At 44.9% G+C, this 26,081-nt stretch overlaps 1 protein-coding gene and 1 pseudogene across 8 annotated transcripts in view; both read right to left on the bottom strand.

Annotated features, from left to right (window-relative positions):
- Positions 1 to 7,985: 7,985 nt before the first annotated feature.
- The window catches only part of KIAA0753 (KIAA0753 ortholog), a 65,631-nt gene continuing 47,535 nt past the window's right edge, over positions 7,986 to 26,081 (bottom strand). For 5 of the 8 annotated variants that reach the window (XM_088828812.1, XM_055404171.2, XM_055404169.2 and 2 more), the window contains 5 exons: positions 25,752 to 25,937; positions 23,861 to 23,942; positions 19,097 to 19,217; positions 18,385 to 18,609; positions 7,991 to 9,527 (listed from right to left, as the gene is read on the bottom strand). In XM_088828812.1, coding sequence (XP_088684938.1) covers positions 9,410 to 9,527; positions 18,385 to 18,609; positions 19,097 to 19,217; positions 23,861 to 23,942; positions 25,752 to 25,937 — 732 coding nt within the window. In that variant the 3' untranslated portion in view covers positions 7,991 to 9,409. Of the gene's footprint in view, positions 9,528 to 18,384; positions 18,610 to 19,096; positions 19,218 to 23,860; positions 23,943 to 25,751; positions 25,938 to 26,081 lie in introns of those variants that run through there. The other 3 variants (XM_055404173.2, XR_008682978.2, XR_008682979.2) reach the window with 3 other exon arrangements.
- On the bottom strand, positions 9,550 to 18,371 carry LOC129542003 (small ribosomal subunit protein eS1 pseudogene; annotated as a pseudogene).

Here is a 26,081-nt window from a genome sequence, read left to right as displayed (position 1 = left end):
GGCCTGAGATCTGGTGAACCTCAACTTGGGGAGGTAGATTTCTGCTCCCCTCCCTACCGTGAGTTATTAGAGATTCCTGGGGTGGGGAAATGAGATCTTTTCCCCCATGCATCAAACGGAACACAGGGACGTCCCTGGCAGTCCAGTGGTTAAGATTTTGCCTTCCTATGCAAGGTGTGCGGGCTCAATCCCTGGTCAGGGAGCTAAGATCCCGAATGTCTCCTGACAAAGAAAACCAAACATAAAACAGAAGCAATATTGTAACATATTCAATAAAGACTTTAAAAATGGTCCACATTTTTTAAAAAAATCTTTTCAAAAAAGGGAGCACAGTCTTAAAAAGTTAGAGGAAACAGTAGTGGAGGTGATGAGACCCAGTTGCAATACTGATGTTCTGTAAGATCTGTGGTTCAGATGGTAACGAATCCACCTGCAATGCGGGAGACCTGGATTCGATTCCTTGGTTAGGAAGATCCCCTGGAGGAGGGCATGGCAACCCACTTCAGTATTCTTGCCTGGAGAATCCCATGAACAGAGGAGCCTGGCAGGTTACAGTCCATGGGGTTGCAAAGAGTCGGACACAACTTAGCGACTAAGCACAAGTGAAAGTCACTCAGTCATGTCCGACTCTTTGTGACCCCAGGGACTATACAGTCCGTGGAATTCTCCAGGCTAGGATACTGGAGTGGGTAGCCTTTCCTTCTCCAGGGGGTCTTCCCAACCCAGGAATCGAACCCAGGTCTCCTGCATTGTGGGCAGCTTTTTTACCAGCTGAGCCACAAGGGAAGCCCAAAGCGGGTGATAAACCTCCTCTGTCTACCTCGGAGTAAGAGGTTAGGAAAAGCTTTGTGATGGGGACACTGCTTGTACACAGACAGCTTCAGGAGGATGACAGGGGAAGAGGTCGGACCCAACAATCATTCAGTTCAGGGTTCAGGCCCCATCCATGCCTGCCTGGATCTGGGGACTGTCAGCCCCCTGGCCTGACACCGCAGGCGTGTGTGTGCATATGATGTGTATATAGGTATGTGTATGCACTTGTGTTTGTATGTGTGTTTTTTGAGGCAAGAGTCTGTGATTTTTTCTAGATTTTTAAACGGACTCTGATCCTTCAAGACAGCCAGAACTCCTATTTTGGTCCAGCTCTTTGTGAGGCTGAGAAAAGAGGTACCCCGAGTTAGTGTGGAGAGACCAGGGTGTGTTGGTGTCTAAAGCTGTGAACGATTATATGAGTTAATTAAAAGCTTTGGCAGAGCTGAGCCGGTGTCCCTGTGCCCTCCCGCAGCAAGGTGGCCTTCTGCCATGCCCGCCACAGACAGGTCACGGGGCTGCGGCAGTGTCCAACCATGCGTGTGTCTCAGGGCCCAGTATGGAGTGAGGAGCCGGGCCACCCAGCCACCCTGCCTTCCTCAGGCAAGGACCACAGAATCAGCACTGACAGGAAAGCCACATCCCAGGGCCCAGCCCCAATTGTCCTCGGAAAGCCCCCACAGCTCAGCGGGCCCCGCATCTGTTCCAAACATGCCTGGGATTTCTTTTTGACACAAAAGTAAATGTTGGCTGGAGAGCCACCTCCGTGCCTGACGAGGCTGCCGGCTTCTCATTGGAGGGCCTAGAGGAGACTCTGCAGGTCTTGGGATTGCCAAGACGCCTCCATCACACTGAGCAGATATAAAATCCATTACCAGGAGCTAATAAGGGCGAGGAGGCCAGGCGGAGGACGTGCTGAGGGCACAGCGGGGGCCCTGGGCGGGTGGGGCTCCCTGGGGCTCCCTGGGCGACTGCTTAGGCTTCAGTATTTGCCCCTCTTGCAGCATGTCCGACGGATCCCCATTGTTCTCGTTTCAATAGTTTAGGCAGCTATTGTTTCTCATTCACTATAGATGCCCGTCCCTGCAGACCTCTCGGCACATTTATTGCAAAGCTGGAATTTATGACGGATTGGATTTCAGAGGAGGGATTGATCAAATACAGATGGAGTGCTTGGCAGGGGCCTGGGGCTCCCAGTAGACTCCCCCATTTAGAAACAGAGTACAGGTTAGGCGGCTTGAGCAGGGGCAATCTGGGGCAAACGCTGCTTTCAAGGGAAGGGAAGGTGAGGGAAGCTGCTTGTTTCTGTTCAAGGCACCTTCTCGAAGCCGGACAAAAGTTCCCTGTTGAGAGGAGTCATGAGCCGCCGAGGTCACTCCCCACTGCCTCACAGGCTCCCTGTGCAGGCATCTCAGCTCTGGCTAAACCCCTCTAGCACCTTACCCTAATCGCATTATATTCACCCATGCCCTCCCCCTTTGAGAGCTCAATCCTTGCCCTGCTGTTCCCTCTGCCTGGAGGATCCTTCCCCCACTTCTATAATTACTAGAGTTTCAGTTATCTTTCAAGGGCGAATGCAAATACCACTTCCTCCATGAAGACCGCCAGGATTGCAACTATCAATCGGTAAAAATGAATCACTCCTTTCAGCACATACTCTGTTAATTTTCTGTTTCACCTTGGTTTTCTGCCTTACAAGGGTCTGTGTCTTAACTATCTGACTTTCTATATATGTAGTGAACTTTGAATGACTAGTAATACAAACGAAAATGAATCTTGTGATCTAGTCTTAAGAAGACCTATTACATATTTTTTTTCTTTTTTGCCACACCATTTAGCTTGTGGGATCTTTGTTCCCTGACCAGCATTTGAATCAGGGTCCTTGGCAGTGAGAGTGTGGATGCCAGGGCCCAGGGAGAGCCATTGCGGTACGCTGGGAACAGCCCAAATTTGTCATCAGACCCGGAACCACTCTAGTTGGGAATATTTCCATCTTGATTAGCTTCAGTTTCCTCTGTAAAATGGGTTAATAATCTCTATTTCAGTTTAGTGTCAGTCACTCAGTCCTGTCTGACTCTTTGTGATCCCATGGGCTGTAGCCCACCTGACTCCTCTGTCCATGGAATTCTCCAGGCAAGAATAATGGAGTAGATTGCCATTCCCTTCTCCAGGGGATCTTCCTGACCCAGGGATCAAACCCCGGTCTCTTGCAATATGGGCAGATGCTTGACCATCTGAGCCACCAGGGAAGGAATGAGAATCAAAGGAGATCATGTAAATAAAGCCCCTAGTACCTGGTCAGCACTCAGTGGATTATTATCAAGACTCTGTGGGTGGGGTTCTGGCGGGGGTGTTCAGGGCCCAGCAGGAGGGCAGGGAATGAGAGACACAGATGATGAAAACTGAGGCAACAGCTCGACTCTGAGCAGTGGTGCTGCTGTGCTGGGCTGTGTCAGGAGGGTGGGAAATACGTCTTAATCATCTTTGTATGCCCAGAGCAAACCAAGTGCCTGGCAGAGAGCAGTACCATAACAAGTATTTTTAAACGGAGATTTCACTTACGATTATATCTAAGATTTTCTAGACCGTCTGAGAAACATCTGCTGGAAAGAAAGACCAAATGGTGTCACAGGATGGAAAGGTTACTGGATTTGAAGTCGAAAGAGGCAGACTGAGTTCTGGTTCCGTCACTATGCACCCCGAAGTCTTTATTTCTGTAGACCTCAGTTTTTTTCATCTGTAAAACAAGGCCGTTGAGACTTCCCTGGCAGTCCAGTGGTTAAGATTCCACGCTCCCAATGCAGGCGTTTGCGAGTTCAATCCCTGGTCGGGGAATAAAGATCCTGCACACTGCCAGGTGCAGCCAAAAAAAAGAGGATAAAACAAGGCTATTCAAACTTTATCCGCCTGCCCCATAAGGATGTGGTCTCTTTCAGAAGGTTTTGGGATCCCTAGAGCAAGCGTGCAGGATCACTGTCCATGGTAATACAGTTAGTCCCATGGTCAAAGGGGACAACTCTGAGGGGACCAGGGGACCAGCTGGAGAGGAAACTAGATGTGGTTCAGGGCAGCCATCGACATGGTGAAGTGTTGCCGAGTGTTCGGCTTCGAGGGCAAGAAGAGACACAGGGCTGTGAGTAGGAAGAACAATAGGAGCAAGGAGGCAAAGAAAGTACTTCAGAAAAAAGGCTATGAGAATAGCCAAAAGCTCCCTCCTTGTGATAAACCTACGAGTGAACACTTGTTGAGCATTTACTGTCTGTCGGGTGCTCTTTTCAATACTCTATGTGGACTATTTCACTTAATCTGAGTAGTAACCCTGGGTGGGTGCTACTGTTATCCCCATTTCACAGATTAGGAAACTAAGGCATGGAGGTCCCGGGAGATTTTAACTCATGGCTCACATTCTTAAGTAGTCTGTGTTACCGGTATTACACAAAGCAGGATGGCTGCAGTGAACGAAAGAGAGTACTGAAAGGCATTTTGTGACTTGCAAAGTGCTGAGGAGATGTGGGATGCGGTCAAACCCCAGGTATTCACTTGACCTCTCGGGTGTGTTGGACAATCGTGGTTAAGGAGAACCCCTGTTTCCTCCTGATCCTTGCCCTGGAGATTGGTCTTTAGGGGCCATAAAGGCATGGGGACCGGTGGCCAGCCTCATCTCCCCAGCTCTCTGGACTCTCAGCTTCCCATGCCATCTTGAGGAATCGTCTGCTGGGGACCTTCTAGAACTCAGCCCAGACGCAGGGAACCCTGGGGATCACGGGATGGAAGGCAGAGCCCAGGTGTCCAGGATCTGGTCACAGCGTGATAGAGAAGGGCACTGCTCTAATTCTCCTGTTCCCAAACGGGCTGCCAGGCAGGGACAGAGACAGAGTCGAGGTCTCCGGGGCCCCACCCAACGAGTGGCAGAAATGCTGAATGGGTTTCTTGGCACAGGCACATGACAAGTGGGAGGCCTTGGGCTGACCTCACCCACACCCAAGTGAAGACAGAGAAATAGTATGTAGGTAGAAGATTCCAGGGAGCCAAGCAGAGCAGAAGGGCGAGGTCCCGGGAGTGGGCAGTGAGGAAGGCTGGGGATAGGGAAGGGCAGGGAATGAGCAAGGTGAGAAGACACCCCCAGAGCGGGCATGGAAGGGCCTCGGGGAGGGTTGCAATGGAAGCAAAAGTGCCTGGGAAGGCAAAGGCTGTGACAGAAGAGGCTCTGGGGGAGGGTGACTTCTGGATCCAGAGTGGAATGAGAGGGGAGAGCCCCTCCAGGAGCTCCCAGGAGAACAAGGGCTCAGGGAAGGGCAGTGGGCGCGGGTGTGGTACACAGTTCATGGCGGTGGGACATGGAGGGGCCCGACCTCTGGCCACACCCACTAGGGCACTGGTGGTGGGGGTGCCAGCAGGTTCATGTCAGGAATGCATGGACTCAGCCACAGGAGAAAGTTCAGTTGGGTGGACAGTAAGTCAGTCAGAAAAATTGGTGAGAAGCAGCAGATTTGGTTCAAGAATAATTGATTAGGGTTACGAAGCAGATGGACCACAGAAACAGCTAAGAGGACTCCAGGAAGAGCAGCAGATATAGGGGGGCTTATCAGAGCAGGTGGGGGCAATTTAGGGGCTCCCTGCTCCAGGCTGAAGGTCTGAGGCAACACTTGAGGTCCTGGGAAGACCGGCAAAGCCACAGCAGGCCCAGTGTTACAGAACAGGGCCCCTGGCAGGCTAGCGAGAGGGACCGAGAGCTGGAGCCACAGCGCAAGGTGGGGCCTGGCCTAGGGCCATTAGCAGAGCTATGTACCAGGTCAGGGTGAGACCTGCCCTGATGGACCAGTTGATAGAGATCGCTTGGGGTCAGGCTGCAGCCCAAACTGGGATTTCCTGGGAAGACTATAGGAAACCCTCAAAATGCCTGGCATATGCCCTTCCAGGCCAGCCTGCATTAGGGTTAACCAACTAATAAACCATGTAGTCAAAGCCATGGTTTTTCCAGTAGTCAAGTCTGGATGTGAGAATTGGACCATAAAGGCTGATGCTGAAGAACTGATGCTTTCGAACTGTGGTGCTGGAGAAGACTCTTGAGAGTCCCTTGGAAAACAAGGAGATCAAACCAGTCAATCCTAAAGGAAATCAAGCCTGAATATTCATTGTAAGGACTGATGCTGAAGCTTCAATACTTTGCTCACCTGATGCAAAGAGCTGACTCATGGGAAAAGATCCTGATGCTGGGAAAGACTGAGGACAGGAGAGGCAGAGGATGAGATGGTTGAATGGCATCACCAACTCAATGGACATGAGTTTGAGCAAGCTCCTAGAGATAGTGAAGGACAGGGAAGCCTGGGATCACAGACTCAGACACAACTGAAGTGACTTAGCACACATGTGTGCACACTGCGCCAGAGAGGAAACTAGATTTCCCACCTGGCTTAGAGCCCCTTCCTCTCGAGGCCCTGGGGGCTTCACTCAGACCCTCACCCCTGCCTTCAGATCCACTGGTGCCCAGCTCATGGCCCCTCCAGGCCCTGGCTCCAGCTGCCCACTCCTTGTGCACACACACGGTCCCCACCCCTCAGTTTCAGGGAAGCCGGAACTGTGAGTGGAGGGAGGGAGGGGAGGCAGAAAGGAAGCTCCTCACCATCCCCCCTCTGACCTCCAGCACCGAAGTAGTCATTTCTGCAGTTCCCGTCCACTCCTCTGCCCTCTCCCCGCGCCCACTCCACAGCAGTTCTGGAAGTTCTTGAGTTGGAATCCCTGACGCATCGGTGCCTCAGAGACAGGATCTACAGTTCCTCACAAGCAGCATCCCACAGCAGGTCACCAAGAGTTCACAAAGATTTTTCTGGACACCGCAGATTTGATAGGGCCCCCATCCCAAACCAAAACCTATCTGAGGAAAAAGTACGCCTTCCTTCTTTCACACAAAGCAATTTACAGAGCACTGCCTACCTACTCCCAGGCTTCCCTGGAGGTTCCGAGGTGAAGAATCCACCTTCCAACGCAGCTGACGTCGGTTTGATCCCTGGGTTGAGAAGATCTCCTGGAGAAGGAAATGGCAACCCACTCCAGCCTTCTTGCCTGGGAAATTCAGAGGAAATGAACAGAGGAGCCTGGCAAGAGTCGGACATGACTTAGTGACAACTACATGGCTAGGCAGAGGCCTTGCCCTCCAGGAGCTGAACAGACAACAGGCAAACACGTTAACAGGTAAGACCCCCAGTGGGCTGTGAAGCTGGACAGATCAGGGTGAGGAACACAGAATTTCAGCATGTCTGTCCATTGGGACAGCCTATGTAACACAGGAATACTACACTCATACATTTCTCTGTTTCTGAAAAGAACACCTGGATAGGTCAGGAGAAAACTGGAGGGGATTAGAGAATGACCTATACAGGACCAGCCTTTGCTCATGAATAAATGCTAGAGGTCTGGGATAATTGCAAGGTTGTACATGGGAAAATTTATATTTGAAGGATTCAACTTCCATTTTCAGATGAAACTTTTAATTTCTTGTGGTTATTTTTGCGTCTTCAAAGAATAAGCTTTGGCTGAGGAGGTTTGCTGTGGGCCAGGGCAGTTGAGTAGTGAGTGGACCCAGAAGCAGGTGTAAGCCTCACCCCCAGTCATCAGAGACAGGGATTAGGAGAGATGCTGGAAAGATCTGCAAACTAAGCAAAGGAGTCTGGACTCGACTCTGTAGCAGACAGGACTTAGCAAAGGACTGCTCCAGACCACAGCGTCTGGAGGGGTGGCGTCACATGCTGATCGCGGACAGGAAGAGGGAGGATGCATTCAAGTGAACTCTCGAAACTTTGACAACTATCTTTACGGGAGTAAGTAAATGAACCCATGCCCATGGCGTCACTGAACATAGGCTTGTTTGATCAGATTATCTCCCCATCCTGGGCCTCATCTGATTCATCTATAAAATGGGAATAATAATGGTATCCACCTCACACAGATATGAGGATTAAATAAATTAATACAGGGAAAGCATTCAGACCTATGGCTGGTATACAATGTGTGCTCCATAAATGTTAGCTTTCATTATCATGTATTTCTTTCTGGGGGACAATGAGAGGTGGCAAATAATCCACTATACTCATATTAAATATAAAAATATTCTCAGTGGTTCCTGTAAATCCCATTTCACTTTGCCTGAGGGGAAAAAGGATATGTAAATTATTTTAAACCAACACATACTTTAAAGTATCAACTTTATTTAAAAAAATCAACAATAAAAACTGCCACACAAATCATCAATAACAACAATAAAAACTGCCACACAAATTATCAATAACAGACGCTTCTATCAATTCAAGTGTACATTATGTAATTCCTCAAATTAAAGACCTATAATTTCCCTTGAGGCCTTTTAAATTCTGAGGTTATATAAAATTAAGCAGGAAAACATTAACATTAAACAAAAATCAATTTTGCACAAGTATGTGTGATCAAGCAGCTTAAATTATCACCTGAAATACTTGTACTTCAGAGACAAATCCCAGATGACAACACTGCATGTGCTATAAAAAGATTCACATTATTCCGTGGGGTGTGTCTCACGTCACTCGTTCTCTACATTTCTTTCACCAAGGCCTCAGGCAAAAAAAGTGAGGGGAACTTTTTCCAGGCAGTGGCCTTATTTTAGACACGTTCCTTTTCTTTTTCTGAATTCAGTTTCTGAAAGCACAAGAGGCTTTCCTCCTGGTAAAACAGGACTTAGAAGACGTTCGAGGACTAAGCTGTCGTGGTTCTTAAGTTTCCTCTTGTCTTGGGGGAGACCCTGTCGTCTTCACACCATCTGGATCTATTCTGTCCTCCCACTCAGGCTCCCTTCCGGTGCGGAGGCACAAGACACTCCGTGACCTCAGCAGAGAGGAGAGTGAGCTCGTACCTCCGCCCAAACCCCAGAGAAGGCCAGCCTCTCCTGAGGTCCAGGAAATTCCTCTGAATTCAGAGATCTGTGTATCAGAATATGTCAACTCACAGCAACAGAAGACTTGAGGAACTAAAAATGCGAAGCAGCACCTAGCAACTGAGAATGAGAGGAGCGTGTGCATGCTGTTACACGCGGACGACAGTTGAGTTCCTATTTTAATAACAGAGCAGGGTTGGGCAGCATAACCAAGTCCTGTGCTCGACAAAGTCTGTAACCCAGCAGGACAAGTGTCCTGGTAGGAACTGTCAGAGCAGGGAACATGAGCCAGGTGATGGGACCAGACAGTAACTGTTCTTGTGCTGGCAACAGCAACTTGAATCCCTGTGTGAGGCAGACTTAATCTATAACCTTTCAGAACCTTCTGATCACCAAACTGAGCCAGTGGAATGACCATGGTATTTCAATGGGAAAACTACACATTCAGAAAATATTATACTGTCATCAATTGACACTTCCTGGGCACTCATAAATAGGACACATCCTGGCATAAGCTACCAGAACCATTCGCTCTGACAATGAGAAGATGCAGAGTAAGGCGCGTCCCTCCTCCCAGTGGGCAGCTCTTCTGGCCCTGGATGGACAGCTGAGGACAAAGCTTTCCTGTGGCTAAAACCAAGCGGGGGTGCCGCCCTTTGGCCAGTGTGACACGAGGGGCCCCGCCTTGGAGAGCTGTCACGTAGCAGGTTCCAAGAATTCTGAGGTGAACACGGCTTCTGCGTAATCTTCACACATGTCCTGCAGTTCTGCAGCCACAGCCCCGAGGGCTTCATCGACCAGCTCTTCTGAAAAGCTGGAAGATAAACAACACAGCTAAAGGTACATACAGCCAAGTATGGGAGCCACTCTGTTACTCAGCTGAGGGACTTACTAAGTCACTTCTAAGATTTAAATGGAAATTCAAAAGGCCAAGAATAGCTAAAGTATTTTGGAAGAGGAAAAAAAGGTGAGAGGTCTTGCTTCCTTAGACAGTAAGAAGGTGGTGCTTAGACTCCAAAGTCAGGCTTGAGGTAGGGGCCTGTAACACCTACTGGATGGACCTCACCCTCGAGACGGCTGAAGCCAGAGGTGGCCGGACACTAACTGGCTGCAGTCCAGCCCACTTCCCACGGCTTACCAACTGCCTGACAGAAGAAAGGATGGGCGCCTTCTCTATGGGACAGGGGGCAGGAAACTGCAAGTTTCTCTACACACATACACATACACAAATACATGCGGTACTTCTGGATACATTTCCTAAAAACAAAAACATTCTCTTAAATAAGCCTGGTACAATTATAAAAATCTTAACATTAACACTCACATAATACTGTTATCTTGGAGAAGGAAATGGCAACCCACTCCAGTATTCTTGCCTGGAGAATCTCACAGACAGAAGAGCCTGGTGGGCTACTGTTGATGGGGTCACAAAGAGTCAGACACGACTAAGTGACTAAGCACAGGCACAATACTATTACCCAATCTCACCTACAGACCTTTTCAATTTTTTGCCAACTGTCCAAAAGATGACCTTTGAAAGAAAAGATTCTGTAGACTGTCCAGGATTCAATGGAGGATCGCATGTTGCAGTCAATGGTCAGTCACATGTCTTTAGTTTCATGTAGAATTGTTCTTTAGCCTTTGTCTTCTATGATCTTCATATTTTTTTAAGAGTGGAAGCTTTGTTTTTAAGAATGTCTCTCAGTGTGGGTTTGTCTAACGCTTCCTCATGGTCAGGTTCACATTCTATGTTTTGGGAACAAATGCCCAGAAGGGATGTTGTGTCCCTTCGGGGCATTATTTGTCTTATTACGATGAGGGTTCATTTTTGTCACTTGGTCATGCTGATGTCTGCCAAGTTTCTACCCTGTAGTTACTACCCCCCCCCTTTTTAATTAATACGTACATTGCAGGGAGATACTTTTGAGACTATATAAATATTCTGCTTCTCATCAAACTTGCGGAATCAATTATTACAAGGTTGCCAACACTGTTTTTTTAATTTCATCATTTCTTCTCTGTTCAATAGTTGGCATGCTACTATATGGAAGAGCTTTCCCTTCTCTATTACTTATTTATGAATTTAGGTATCCATTCATTCATTCGTATCAGCTTGGTCTTATGGATTCTTATTTTATTCAACAGTTTGTAATCTGTTTCTATTATTACTTATTTTGATATTCAGTGTCCCCCCCGAACGGCCGGCAGGAGCCCCTTCAAGTCAGCTCCCACGTCCTCTTGACATGCCCGCATCATTCTTTGAACATGTCCATTCTGGCACAAAAATGAAGTTTCAGGTTCATGTTACATTTTCCCAGCCCCAGTCTTGGAATTGGCCAATTCTCCAAGGAGCCCTGGTACCTTTTCATGGGGAAGAGTATTTTCGAAACCAAACTCTGGGCACCAAGTGTGCTCGTTGCTACGAACGCTTCCAGGTCCTCTCAGCAGACAGGCTCAGACAGATAGGTGCATAGATGCACCACCCATGTCTATCTGTATATTTATCAGAAACCATAAGTCACAATACCTCCAATCTCACCTCAAAACAGAGGATTCATTCCAGCTTTTCCCCTAAAACCTGACTCTCATTATTCACAATATACTTACTCAATCAGTACTAAAATACAGAGAAAGTAATTTTAGAATTGTTAACCCACGCTGCCGTCTGTGGGGTCACACAGAGTCGGACACGACTGAAGTGACTTAGCAGCAGCAGCAGCAGCAGCAGCAACCCATGCTGCTGGGTAAAAGAAACTTATTAGAATCTAACATGTGTTTACAGTCTTTGCCTTTAGCCAGAGGGTACAGTCAAAATACTACATTCAAAAGTGACTTAGACAAGTTCTTATCTGTATATATCCCTTTAGTGTGGCTATTTCTTGGATATACAGTTGGTTTCTTCCTGTATTCCAATTTAGGGTCGCTCAACATCCTCCAAACCTTGTTGATCTGGAGGGTTGTATAGGAAACATTAAAAGCTCCAAAAGTCAGAAGTATACAAAAGAGGAAATGAAGCTACGTGCCCCTCTGCTTTTCCTATCCCTTCCACCCCATTCCTGTCCCAGCTGTTTTGTGGTTTGGTTTTTTTTGAGGGGGGGCAGCTAATCTGACCATTTTTAGTCTTTTAATGGGTGTGTAAAGTACTCTTTCATTAACGTAATTCTGATATACAGCTGACCTTCTACTACTAAAATACTAAGTATTTTATGTCTATGTGTTCTCTCTTCTTTCTTAACTTTTTTATGATTCTGTGATTGTTTAAGTTACTTTTTCACTTTTAATTTGGGTATTATACACTATTTTACTACTCTTTTAGTGGCCACTCTAGATTACAATAAGTATCCTTGACTTAAAGTCTAACATTAATTGATATTCTTACCAGTTTCCCAGACAATGCAAGAACCTGAGGACACTAATTCCATTTATCCTTTTCCCAATGTCTATGCTACTGTTATCATGTACTTCAGTATACATTCTTACACCCCCATAAGACATCAGTTTATTGTTTTATACAGTCAATATCCACTTGCCTACATACTGACTTTTTCTTAATTCCTGCCTTCCTGTATTTCTGACTTTTCACCTGTGACTGTTTTTGCTCTGCCTGAAAAATACCCTTTCACTATTTCCTATAGTGACGGTCTACTGGTAATAAATTTTTGCAGCTTTGTTTAGAACCTTTCCTGCCTTCCTTCTTGAGGTACACTTCACTGGGCTTACATCCAGACTGGCAGCTTTCTCTTTTGAAACTTTACACCAGGGCATCCAGCCTCCACTGTTTCTGTTTCTCCTCTTCTTCTGGCTGATTTTTTTTTTCTCTCAGTCTTTCATTTTCCAACAATACTGTGATACATACTACATATGGATTTCTTTTGTTTTTCTTGCTTGGGACTTTTAGAGCTTCCTGGATCTGTGGCTTGATGTCTAGTGTTACTCTGGGGAAGTTATCAGTCACGATCTCTTTGGATGTCATTCTGACCCATCCCCTCTCCTTCCTCTCCCGCGACCCCAGCCACATGTACATTAGACCTTGACCTTTATCCTCCATGCCCCTCATCCTCTCTCTTCATTTTCATCTTTTTGTGTATCCCCACACATCACTCATGGCTTCCCAGGTGGCACTAGTGGTAAAGAACCCACCTGCAAATGCAGGAGGCATAAGAGACCCAGGTTTGATCCCTGGGTAGGGAAGATCCCTTGGAGAAAGAAATGGCAACCCACTCCAGTTTTCTTGCCTGGAGAATCCCATGGACAGAGGAGCCTGGCAGGCTAGTCCGTAGGGTTGCAGAGTCGGACATGACTGAGGCAACTTAGCACAGCACATGCTTCACTCTAGATATTTTCTTCTATTCTATGTCCAAGTCTCTACCTTTTTTCTCCCCCCACCCCCAAACAAGATATTTTATTTATCACCATTAAAGTCTGAATTTTAAGCAGATTCATGGACTGGTGGCTCGTATCCATCGGTTTGTCCAACTTTAGCAATAGTCTCTTCCCCAGTAGCTTTTTCAGAATGACTACCTCCACAGGCAGCTCCGTGAGTTTTCCCCATTCAAACTTAGGCTTCTTCAGCATTTTTACTTTTCTAACAATAATGTCATGGAGCTGATAAATAGATTGGCAAGCTTTTCTGTCTTTTCCAATGCTGTCTGGAATCAATTTACTGACTACCTCTTTCATGTCACCTGTCTGCAGCTCTCGGGTCATGATTCCCACCATCTTGTGGATTTGGTGAACCTGATGGTGCTGGGCATAAGAGGTCTTCCAAATCTTTTTGTTGCCTTTTTTTAGTAAAACCCATACAGAACAGATGAAGCAAATTTAACTGTTGGTAGTCTTGACATCAACATGAGCTTCAATCATGGTCTGCCATTTTTTGACCATGGAGCACATTTTGTCAGATCATATCATGGAAATTAATCACGCAGCTTTTGCCCTGAGCATCCAAGGTAATTAGCTTGAATCTTCTAAATGCAACTGCATCAGTCACAGATCAGTAAGGCTCACTTCAAAAACACAACCCTTGAGGCCATCTTATGTGATTTGGGTTTAGTTCTTGTGACTAGTGTTTTCCCAATATTTCTTATATTGAACACAGTTGGTCCTTTCACATCATACCAATGTTTCTTAGAAAATGGGTAACCACTTTCTTCTCGGTGCCCTTTGCACCTCCTTTCATAAGATGCTTACTCATGCTAACCACCATGGTGCTACTCAGAGAGCCAAAAGGCTCTAATTTTTTCTTTTGATGTGTCTAATTTGATATTAGCCCATTTGATAAGTCGCTTATCCCATGGACGGAGGAGGATGGTAGGCTACAGTCCATGGGGTCACAAAGAGTCAGACACGACTGAGTGACTTCACTTTTCACTTTCATTTCAGAAATTGTATTTTTCAGTTCTTGAATGTCCACATGGATTTAGTTTACTCCCAGTTCTCTGCCAAAATTCTACCTCTATGTACATAGTATGCACAGTTATTTTAATATCTGTGTCTGATGGCTCTAATATGTGGAGCTGCCGTGGGTCTGTTCTTGTTATTGTCTCTCTGCTACCAGGCTTTTTTACCATTTATCAGACACTAAGTTTGAAAACTGCAGGAATAATTTAAATCCTAAGATAGTGTTATAAACCTTCAGAGAAAAGTTAAGTTTGCTTCTGCTCGGTGGCCATGAGGCAACAATCTAGAATGATTTCAGTTCAGTCTCAGGAAGTGAGATGAAGTGGAGCTGAGTGGAGTCCTGGGAGGGCCTGCTGGCATCCAGGTCACCCTTATTCCAGAGTGCCACCCTTCAGGGTCCCCATCAGAAGTGAGCAAAGTTCGTCAGGTCAGCCCTTGGCAAGCCCTTAATTCCCACCACTATCCTCTGATCTGAAAAGACCACTGAAAGTGTCATTCACCCCAGAACCAACAATCCAGGGTCAGACAAGGGCTAACTTCCCTGGGTCTTTGTCTTTTCTCCAGGATCCTGGCCCAGTTATTTCTTATTACCTAGTTTACGTCCTGGTGCCTTCAAGCATGTATGTTTTATTTTGGATCTAGCTTTTCTATTAACAGTGATCCTCAGTGGGAGAGGCAGTCCAAATTACCAAGTGCATCCTTACTAGAAGCAGAAGTGATTACTTGTGCTTTTTTTGTTTGTTTTGATGCTTGCCTTGCTTTGCTTTCTATATTCCTATCACTAATTCACCCCCAAACTATGAGAGAAACACAAATACATTCAATGTGTGCTCCTGATACAAGGTCCCAAGCACATTAGGTAATGTATCTGTTTTCTTCTTTTTTAACATTTCTTACCCTGCCTTCCCCGTCTGGAAACTTCCTCCTAGAGTCCTCTGTCCTCCTATTCTAGACTAGTTGTTTTCTAGGCTCACGGAAAAATTCTCTTGGAGGGACTTCCTTGGTGGTCTTTGTTAAGACTCTGCACCTCCTCTGTAGGGGGCCCAGGTTTGATCCCTGAGTGGGGAACTAAAGATCCCAGATGCTGCGTGGTGCAGCCAAAATAGAAAAAAATAAAAAAAAATCTCTTGAAAATAGCTTTTGCCGTTTTCCTGGAAATTCCATGTTAGAGTTCCCAAATTTCCTAAATCCTGTCTTCCTCTTTCTCATGCTGATGGTAAGCACCCTCTGGAAGCTTATAATTTAGCTGAGCACAGAATTCCAGGGCAAACTTTGGAAGCGTGCTCTTATGTCCTGTGGCAGGGCTACCACACGCTTCTCATTTCCGACCATTTGAACGTGCCCAGTCCTAACTCTGGAGCCCTGCGTCACCTCCTTACACGAGGACGCCCGATTCCCTGTGCACAACAGCGCGTCATGGCATATTCAGCATCAGTTACTCACGCACTTAGTTACCCGCTCACTCACAGTGAGCAAGACTCATCACCTTCTGGAGAGTCTTCCTATAGTATTGCCTTGTTAGTTTCCATTCCTCCTTTCCCCTCTTCTCACATTCTGTAAATCCCGTTATTCCAGTGTTTTCTCTGTTATACTAGCCTCTGTAGCTTTCACGGTTTCCAGCACATGTTGAGATCTCTTAGTGATCTGCTCTATTCAATAATGAGAATTTCAATTAAGCCTCCTCTGTTCTGACTCCCTTGCACGCATGCATCCCCAGTGCTTCTCCTTCCTGAGTCTTACCAAGATTCTTCTGCACAAAATTAGCTTGATTCTTGGCTCCACCCTCATCAGGTTCTTGGCTTGCTCTGGTCTGGTAAGTCACTGCCCATTTGTCTAACTGCTTCATGGCTTCCAAAATTTTCCTGCTGGTTCTTATTTGCTGTCATTTATGGTTTCATGCGTTTTATTCAGTCTTTCAGTGACATACAGTGGGATACGGCTACAGGGAGTATAGATAAATCATATGTTCAGTCTGTTCTTTTCAACCAGAAGACTCCTGATCTGTTTTTCCAACCAGGAATCCTTAAGAGTTTGCTTTCATTAAAAGCATCATCACCTTAAACCTTTCCTTTCAGAATCATGCTTTTATTTACATCCAGTTTATATTATCTGTACCTTCTGATCACTGGAATAGTCCTTTTCTCCAGGTGAAGGGAGGAATGGAGACAGTAAAATAAAGAGGAAAAACTCAGCTGATTTCTCCCTCACCCAAGAGGCTATCAGATGAAGCCAACTGTCCTTGGATATTTCTTCAAGATTAGATCAATACACTTCTCATCTTTGGAACACCCAAATAAGAAACAAGAGAGATCAAAAGCAGAGCTGGAATATTTAGATGTGCTGTCACTTGAGGGTCAAGGACAAGAGAGGAGAACATCTGTGAAATTCAGGCACATTTTAACAACTCTAACCTCTATATCTTACCCTATTTGTCCTCACAGTGGGGACAGCGCTTCCCCTACAACTACAAAACAACTGTAACAAAACGTATCATTAATCAAATAAGAAGGTAATACAGGGAACAGTCTATCTTCTTTGGCTTATTTTAAATTTCCCAAGATGCCAGTTAGCCTAATGAATCCAGACAGGCTCTGTGCAAACCAGTGGGCATGCTACAGGGCTGCAGGTTAATGCATGGAAGCAAGTCAAGTTTACTCTACTCTCCTCCCCAGAAAATATACATGGTATCTCAACCAGAACAAAGGGTCTTCATATGCTTCAAAGGGTACTATTATGAGAAGTCTTAGGACTTCAGGTTTGACTTAAGGGAGTAGACATGTGATTATCTCTGATCCCACCCAAATCCCCATCAAAACAAAAGGAGATAAACGAACACATGGAACTACATGGAGAAAAAGACGAAAGTAGATGAGACAGGTAATCAAAACAACTCAGCAGTTCAGAGGAAATGCAGAGGAAGCAGAAACCTGAGGGTGCACAGAGGAAGACACCAAGGAGAAGCAAGCTGACCTGTCTCACAGAACATCAGAAAGACTCTGGAAGTAAGAGAACCAGGAACCACGAAAGTGGAAAGAAGCCCTGGGCAGCAGATGAGAACGCAGACTGAGACTGCAGGATGAGCTGGTGGGCTGATGGGTCTCCACCCCTGCTCGTGGCAGCTACATGACAACCCCTCCTTCACCCCCACAGAAGAAGGGAGGCACATTCTTTGGGAAAAATAAAGCAGGAATTTAAAACTCAACCAAATCATCAGTAAAGTATGAAGGTAAGACACTTTCAAACATATAAGTCTCAGGAACTGTCCTGTGATACACAAAGCAGGATAGGCTCCATCAAAGTGGGGAGTAAACCAGGAAGGAGGAAGCCACATGGGAACTGAACACAAGGACCCTGACATGGGAGGGAGAACCTCACGCTCAGGGTGGTGATGAAGACACGTCCCAGGACAAGAGCCGCACCGCAGATCTAGAAAGTAGTTGGGCCAGGCTGGGGTAGAAGGAAAGAGACTCTCAGGAGAAAGAGTGGGGGTGGAGGTGAGATTAACCAGCACATCGAATCATGAGGAAAATTATGTTGAGAGGTGTTGGCTAGAATGTGAAGAACTTGAATAATATATTAAAACAATAAGCAACTTAAAAAAAGGCAATTATTAACTCCTGGAACATGTCTGAAACCTGTTCAAGAAAGATGTCATAACAGTATACTCTAGGTTCACGGATGAAAATTATCTGCACGTATATAATAAAATGATACTCGTAAGGAATTTAAATTTGAGCACTATTTCTAAAGATTTCTAAACATCTTTCAATTGAATATTTACATGAAAGAAAGTTACCCATTCTTCAAATATCTAGCAGTAGTGGCACTGGTTTCTGACTCCACAGAACTCCCCTTCTCAGGGGAGGCGACAGCCAGAAGGAGAAGGTTAAGTGCAGTGAAGTCTATACACTTGCTGTCCTAGTGCAAGTCTGACTTGACCATGAAGCTTTCAAGATCATAACTGCTTCCTGCTCAGTCATAATTCACGTTCTCTGATGACGGTGACCTTACTAACACCAACAGGAAGCCTGCCCTGAACGAAGTTTCTACTTCTGGCGGAAGGCTGAGGCATGCTCCTCGGGATGGAGAATCTCCCATCTCCTTTCCCTGAAGAAAGGCACTTGGCAGAGAAAGCCTGTTCCCCAGCCCTGGAGCAGCCACTGGAACTCCAGGGCCCAAAAGCTCAGCCTGAGACCTTGGCCAGGCCTTTCTGCAGTCAAGTTAACACATAGCACCCTGTTCCTCAACAGAGCGCATTCCCTCCTACTAACCTTTCAGCTATAAGCCATGGGTTGAAGGAGCCCACGGCCTCGTGGGCAATCACCCGCAGGTAGTGCTCGAAATGGCGGCAGTAGTCCCCGATGCTGCGACACATGGCTGGCGGGACAAAGAGGGCAGTTCGGCCTTCTGTCCGCTGAGCATCTTCTGAAAGGGAGAGAAGGGGAGCTTCTCTTTTCTCCGATCTCTCCTCTGTTCCCACACTTTCATCCAGGGAACTGAGAGCAAATAAAAATGATGAGAGCATTCAAAATCATCTGCAAGTGAGAGTAAACCATTAAAGCATATTGAAGGTTGGACAACCAAAGGCTGACCTTCATTTCCCTTCCTCACGCTGCACCAAACCCAACATCACCACTCACTGTTTCTCCTTTACATGAACCAAACATCCTCATGGGGCCAACATCTGGACAAAAGAATTCTTAAAGCAAATCTTGCAGTAATGACCCACAAAAGTCACCGGTGCCACTGTGATGCTTTCAATCGTAAAAATCAGCTAACTGTTACTAAAGGCTCCTTAAGATGCAACACACTCAATGCCCATCTTATAAATACACTGTTCTGCTAGGCCATCTTGGAGTTTGGCAAGATCTTGGTCAAGAGAAGAATCTCTCTCTGTCTTGTGGTTATCAAAGGAATGCAAAATCTAACAAGGTCAAAGGTAACCAACTACAAATGAAATCAGACAGGCTCGTTACCACTTACGCGCCATTGCAGGGCCCTTCTAACACGATGTTCACATCTGGGTCTTTTCGAGCTGCTGTCTTTGTGATCCTGATTGGATGAGGAGAAAGAGGCCTTTCACTTACCGCTGGAAATTTTTGGTCTAGAAAAGGAGAGGCATAAAATGACTATATGTAAAGAAATGCTGGAGTAGACATCAGAGCTGTCCTACTGGCCAGTAACCTGTGAGGAGTTCACAGGCATGTCTCTTAAGCGTAAGGGTTGAGCTAGCAGTGCAAAAGGCAGACAATGCCTTTGCTCTATCTGAAAAGGTGAATTTAAAAGTTACCAATAAATAAGCCAATGAGGAGTTAGTTTTAAGAAATAAGGAACTTGTTTCAAAGCTTCTGTCGGCTCTGAGGTAGACTCCTTGAAGAGGTCTGTGCAAAGCTAGGTTCCATTAGGATCCACCCCCCATTCAAGGAGTTTTGAGCAGTTGGGTTTGTTTTTAACCTTTAAATTATCTGATTACTGGAGAAGGGAAAAAAAAAAACATTCACACCTGAACACTTGATTAGCTGACAATTTGTCTCTAAGCTTTGCTGGGAAAATCTGCATGATGATAGTCAAAACATTAACTTATTAACTATACATTGGGGCAGGCTTGACAGCTCTTTGGAGTTTTGGATTCTTTATCACTTTAAACACATTTCAGATGTAAAAAGAAAATTGCCCTTCTCTTAAGTAAAGAGCATGTATAAGTCAAACACCTTTCTCTGACTCATGTATTTCTTTATGATTTTTTAAGCACAGGAATACTGTATAGGTCCTTCCCTGGTGATGCAGAGGTTAAGAAACAAGAGGTTAAGACTCCACACTTCCAATGCAGGGGGTGTGGGTTCGATCCCTGGTTGGGAAACTAAGATCCCACATGCCATGCAATAGTGGCCAAAATTTTTTTAATTTTCAAAAATTTTTTGAAAATATTAATAAAAAGAAATACTGCATAAGTCAATTTTTATAAAAATATTACTGAAAGTACAATCAACTTTCAACTGACTTCAGAAAAGAGAGAATAAGAGATACAGATTCGACACTGCACAATGCACAAATCACTTTAAATTTGGTTTTGTAATGCAACTAAACATACAATCAGAATAATTAGAGACAGAGGGTTCTTATGAGGATTTCAGGATTCTGGATTTAAAGTATCACAAATTTGTTTCAGTTCTTGGTGTTCTACAAAGCTCCTTTGAAATGCATACCTAGACTCCAGCAGAGTCAGAGATAGTGACTAATAATTTAAATTGTCCTTGAAAAAGAGAACACTGAGTCCTTGGTAAGGCTATCTTCTGCACGATGCAACCTGATTGTGGCCAATGGCCAAACCAACCGTGAAACAGTTGCCCTTCAGCACTCCCCTTTCCTCTGCTTCCAAACAGAAAGATGCCCACTGATTCACTAGGCAGTGATGAGAAGGCTCCTCACTGGGTCATACCCCTGCTAGGTGCAGTTGGGATACTACTTAACATGATAAACTTCTCTGGCTTATTTGGGAGACATAAAGACCCTCCACAAACATCTCCAACAGGGTAGGACACGGCAGAAGTCTATGGGAGTTCACAGGAAGGAGCGAACATGAGGTGGGCCTGGAAGATGGTTCACCTGTCATGTGAGGACAAACACAGAAGCTGGAATAGGGTTAGGGGAGAGAGAATGAGAGGAACAAAGAATAGAGCTTGAAAAATTACCAGAACTGGGGCTTCTCTGGTGGCTCAGTGGTAAAGAATCCACCAGCCAATGTAGGAGACACAGGTTCAATCCCTGATCCACACAACTATTGAGCCTGCACTCCAGAGTCTGAGAACCTCAACCATTGAGTCCACACGCTGCAACTACTGAAGCCGGCATGCCCTAGAGCCCCATGCTTTGCATCTAGAGAAGTCACCACAGTGAGAGAAGTTTGCGCACAACCAGAGAGTAGCCCCTGCTTGCCACCCACGCAGCATCGAAGACCCAGCACAGCCATAAATAAATAAATAGAACTATAAAATGGTACACTCTAAAAACGATTACCCAAACTGAAAGGAATGAATCTCTATTGTGTTTAGATGGCTCATTTTTCAGTCAAAATGTGACACAGAGAACACTTTTCCTAAGACAATACCCCAAACTCATACTCTTAGAGAAGTATATGTACATACGCTGCTATTAAAAATCTTCTCTACCCACAACTTCCTTTCCTTCTCTTAACACTCACAGTACCAAGAATCCTTCAGAGGTAATGTTTAACCACATTTTATTTTCCTTCTTTCGTTGAGTAAAGTAGTAACTGATAAGCATGAGTCAAAGAGAACTTGAGTAACACACCCCAGCCCAAACTGCGACACTGGCCTAGCAACTGCAGCCAAAATGCATATGTATGAATTTTTAAAAGTAGAAGAGAAAACAAAGTCTTTTCAACAAATGGTGTAAGAACAAAGGAATATCCATTAGCAGGAGGAAAAATGAACCTCAACCTCTACCTCAAACCAGAGGCAAGTTTTATTCAAGACGGATCACAGGCCTACACATACAAGCTGAAACCATAAAGCTTCTAGAAGAAAACAAGAGATTCTCTTCTCAACTTGGGAATAGGCAAAGGTTTATGAGATCAAAGAAAGGAAAAACTATACAAGAAAAATTGGATAGGTTAGACTTTATCAAAATTTAAAATGTTTCCTCATAACAAAACACATTTGAGAAAATACATACGTGAGCTACAGATGGGGGAAAACATTTGCAAACATTCACCCGAGTAGATTAGTGGCTGCTGGGAAGAGGAGGGGGAGAACGAGAAGTGATTGCTGGTGGAAGCTGGGATTCTTGTTAGGGTGATGAAAATGTTCTGGAATTAGACAGCAATGACATTTGCAACATTCTGTAAATATACTAAAAACGACTCAGCTTTAAAAGGATGAATTTTATGATATGTGAATTATATCTCAATAGAACTGTTTTGAAAATAGTATATATATATGGCAAAGAATTCACACCCAAATGCATGAAGAATTCCTATAACTCAAACATAAAAAGACAATCCAATTTTTTTTATGGACACTTCATAAAGAAAGATATACAAATGACTAATAATTACCTGAAAATGTTCTAAACATCATTATTTACCAAAGAAATGAAATTAAAGTCACAAAGACATATTGCTTCAGGCCCACCAGAATGGTTATAATGAAAAAGACTTTGACAATTCAAATGTTGGCAAGGATCTCTAGCAATAGGAACTCAATGCAGGGAGTGTAAAATGGTACAGTCACTTTGGGGAAATGTTTGATAGTTTTTTATAAAGTTAGACATGTGCCTAGCCCATAATCTGGCAAATCTACTCAGGTTTTTATCCAAGAGAAATGAAAACCTATGTCCATAAAAAGATTACACATGAATACACTTAGCAGGTTTCTAATAGACCCAAATTAGAAACAATCAAATGCATATCTCCAGGCAAATGGCTAAACTAGATGTGGCACCTATGTCACCTATGTACAATGGAATACTACTCAGCAATAAAAAGGAATGGACACTGATACAAAGTGTGGCAGGCTGAACAATGGCTCCCCAAGATGAAACCAGATTCTGACCGCTGAAACCTGTGAATGTCTCTTCTATAGCAGAAGGGAATTTAAGGATCTTGAGATGGGGAAAGTAACCTGGATCACTGGGATGGGCCCTAAAGGTAATCAACAAGTCATTATAATAGGCAAGCAGAGGAAGATGTGACTCAGGGGAGGAGAAGGCAATGTGAAGGCAGAAGCAGTCTGGAGTAATACAGCCATAAGCCAAGGAATGCAGGCAGCCTTAGAAGCTAGAAGGAACCAGCCCTGCCAATCCCTTGTTTTTAGCCCTTTGAGACATTCAGACTTCAGACCTCCAGGAATTTGTTTGAGAATAAATCTGTGAGAGAATAAATTTGTTTTAAACCACTACATTTGTGCCATAACTTGTTACTAACTTAAGCTTGTTACCCTAGCAACAGGAAACGAGTAACAGATAAATTATAAGACATCATGCTAAATGAAAGACAAAAGGTTAAATACATGTATGATTCCACTTACATGGAATTCCAGAATAGGCAAAATTAATCTAAAGTTAAAAAAAAAGCACAGTGGTTGGCTGGGTAGGGGGGCACCGACTGGGAAGGAGCACAGGGTGATGGAAGGAGTGTGGGTAACAAGATGCACCCTTTTGTCAAAACTCATCAAATAATACAGTTAAGATCTGTGTATTTCATTAGATATAAATTTTATCTCAAAAGGAAAAAGAACCCGAAGTAAATATGAAGCTCCAGTTGCTGATACACAGGTTGAAATGTTTCGGGTAAGATGTACTGATGTCTGCAACTTACTCTAAAATGCATCCAAAAATAACATGAATTGATGGGTGCTCATGTGTGCTCAGTCATCTCCGACTCTCTGTGACCCCATGGATTGTAGCCCACCTGGCTCCTCTATCACTGGGATTTCCCAGGGAAGAATACTGAATGGGTTCCATGCCCTCCTCCAGGGGATCTTCCCAACCCAGGGTTCAAACCTGTGTCTTTTGTGTCTCCTACATTGGCACACGGATTCTTTACCACTGAGCCACCTGGGAAGCCTGAGAGGCTAAGGAGATATATGATAAAGCAAATATAGCAAGATTTTAATTGTAGAAGCTAGATGTATATATAAGTATCCACTGTACAATTTTTTTCAACTTTTCTGTATGTGTGAAATTTTTCCCAGTACCATGTAGAGGGAAAAGTGGGGGAACACTCACCATTTTTTTCTTCCTGCATCCAAAATTGAGGATCAGTATACACAATTTTATTATATCTTTGGCGAACTGTCTCCTGGTATTTCTTTAAAAAAAAAAATTAGTTTCATTACAAACCAGAGACTAGGTGGGTTATAACAGTCCAGCAGACATTTGATACAGACACAGCGCCAGCAAACAGGCACCTCCCAGGCCAGGAAGTGGTTAGCTCATGAGGGGAAGTGTAAACTAAAATGAGGCAATTAATCTATACTAATTAACCTAATCTGGACCAGCACTGTCCACTAGAATCTGAATTGATGATAGAAATGGTCTCTTCTTGCCCTGTCCAATGTACTACCCACTAACTATTGACCACTGGTAATGTAGTGATGTATGTAATTTTAACTGGTTTACATTAAATGGCCGTGTATGTGAATGGCCGTGTGTGTGGCTACAGACTACCAATTGGGACACTTCAGGTCTAGACAGTTACCCCCAAGAAGGGGAAATCAGTTACAAGACTAGGATAAACTACACGTTTTTAAATCGTCGAAAACCAATTAAATGTTGTCTTGCTTACGTTTTTGGTTTAGCAGCAAAGCCAGAATGAGATTCCATCAAGGCAGAGTTAGAATGAAAATTCTGCGCTGGGAGTCAAGGACCCGGACTCTGCGCCCAGCTCTGGGGGATTTTTTGGGCGGCCCTGGCCATGTCACTCACTCCCTTACCGGGTCTCCGTTTCCCCCTCAGAACCAGCCAGGGGTCGGTTTGCATAATGTCTGAGGTCTAGAATTCTCTGGGAAGAGCATTCTAAAGCAGTGTCACGGGAATTAAGAAAGGTAAAGTTTTCTGTGGTTCGCCAGGATCTAATGGGAGGAGAGCAGAAGAGGCAACTGGGCAGCATTTACAAGCTGAGGGATGAAGCTGTTGGTCCCATTTGTAGGACTGGGCTCTGGCCCAGCGTTTTTGGTATCACATATCAATGATGAGTTAGGTATCAGGTAGTACACAGACACTTCATACCTCATTTTGTCCCTAAAAACACCCTCACTTAATTAAAAAAGACAATGTACTCCAGTGTTCATTGCAGCACTATTTACAATAGCCAGGACATGGAAGCAACCTAGACGTCCATCGACAGATGAATGGATAAAGAAATTGTGGTGTTTATATATATATATATATAGGGCTTCCCTGGTGGCTCAGAGGTTAAAGCGTCTGCCTGCAAGGAGGGAGACCTGGGTTCGATCCCTGGGTCAGGAAGATCCCCTGGCGAAGGAAATGGCAACGGAATATCACTCAGCCATAAAAAGGAATGAATTTAAGTCAGTTCTAGTGAGGGGGATAAACCTAAAGCCTGTGATACAGAGTGAAGTAAGTCAGAAGAGAAATATCATATATTAACACACATTTATATATATATAGGGAATCTAGAAAAATGGTGCTGACAGGAATGGACTCAGCGGGGGAAGGAGAGCGTGGGATGACTTGAGAGCGCAGTACTAACATATATAAAACAGACAGCTAGTGGGAAGCTGCCATATAACACAGGGAGCTCAACCCAGGGCTGTGTGATGACCGAGATGGGTGGGATGGGGTGGGGTGGCAGGGAGGTTCAAGAGGGAGGGGACATATGTATACTCATGATTCACTTTGTAGTACGGCAGAAACCAACACAACACTGTAAACCAATTATCCTCCAATTAAAAAATAAATTAAAAGCAAAACCACCCCACTTAGCAGAAAGAGTAAGTGACTTTGCGAAGGCTGCACACTTGGCTGACAGTCGAGCTGGGATTTAAACTGAAGACCAGGTAACTCTGATGTTTTAAGCTACAGAACCATGAGGAGCAGCTGTGCTCAACAGAAGCCAGCCTCCAGCAGCCAACCAGAGCTGGCACCTGCAACCTACTTCCATTTCCTCCATTCGGAGCATCATCGTCTCCAGGTACGGGCTGTCCTTGCCGTCCCCTAAGGCGGCTAAGGCATCAGACTCCCAGATCTTAGAGTGAGTCATGGGCCAGTGCTCATGAGTGGTATCTTCCAAAAAGCCATCCAGCTGATGAATGTTACTGGATTCGCCATCAATAGCTGTAGCCTGCAAAACAAGCGAAGGGGATGGAAAGGCAATATGAAAATAGCATGAGACTTAAATATGAACACTGATCATACACACCAACCATGCGATGATACAACAGGCAGTTTCTACACTAAATCTCGCCTCTCCTAAGTCAGTAAACAT

The sequence above is a fragment of the Moschus berezovskii genome, chromosome 20, assembly GCF_049115385.1.
Source record: "Moschus berezovskii isolate FMDL1 chromosome 20, NW_MosBer_1.0, whole genome shotgun sequence".
NCBI classification, from domain to species: Eukaryota; Metazoa; Chordata; class Mammalia; order Artiodactyla; family Moschidae; genus Moschus; species Moschus berezovskii.
The sequence above is the reverse complement of the archived record's forward strand: the minus strand, read 5'-3'. Positions and strand labels throughout refer to the sequence as shown.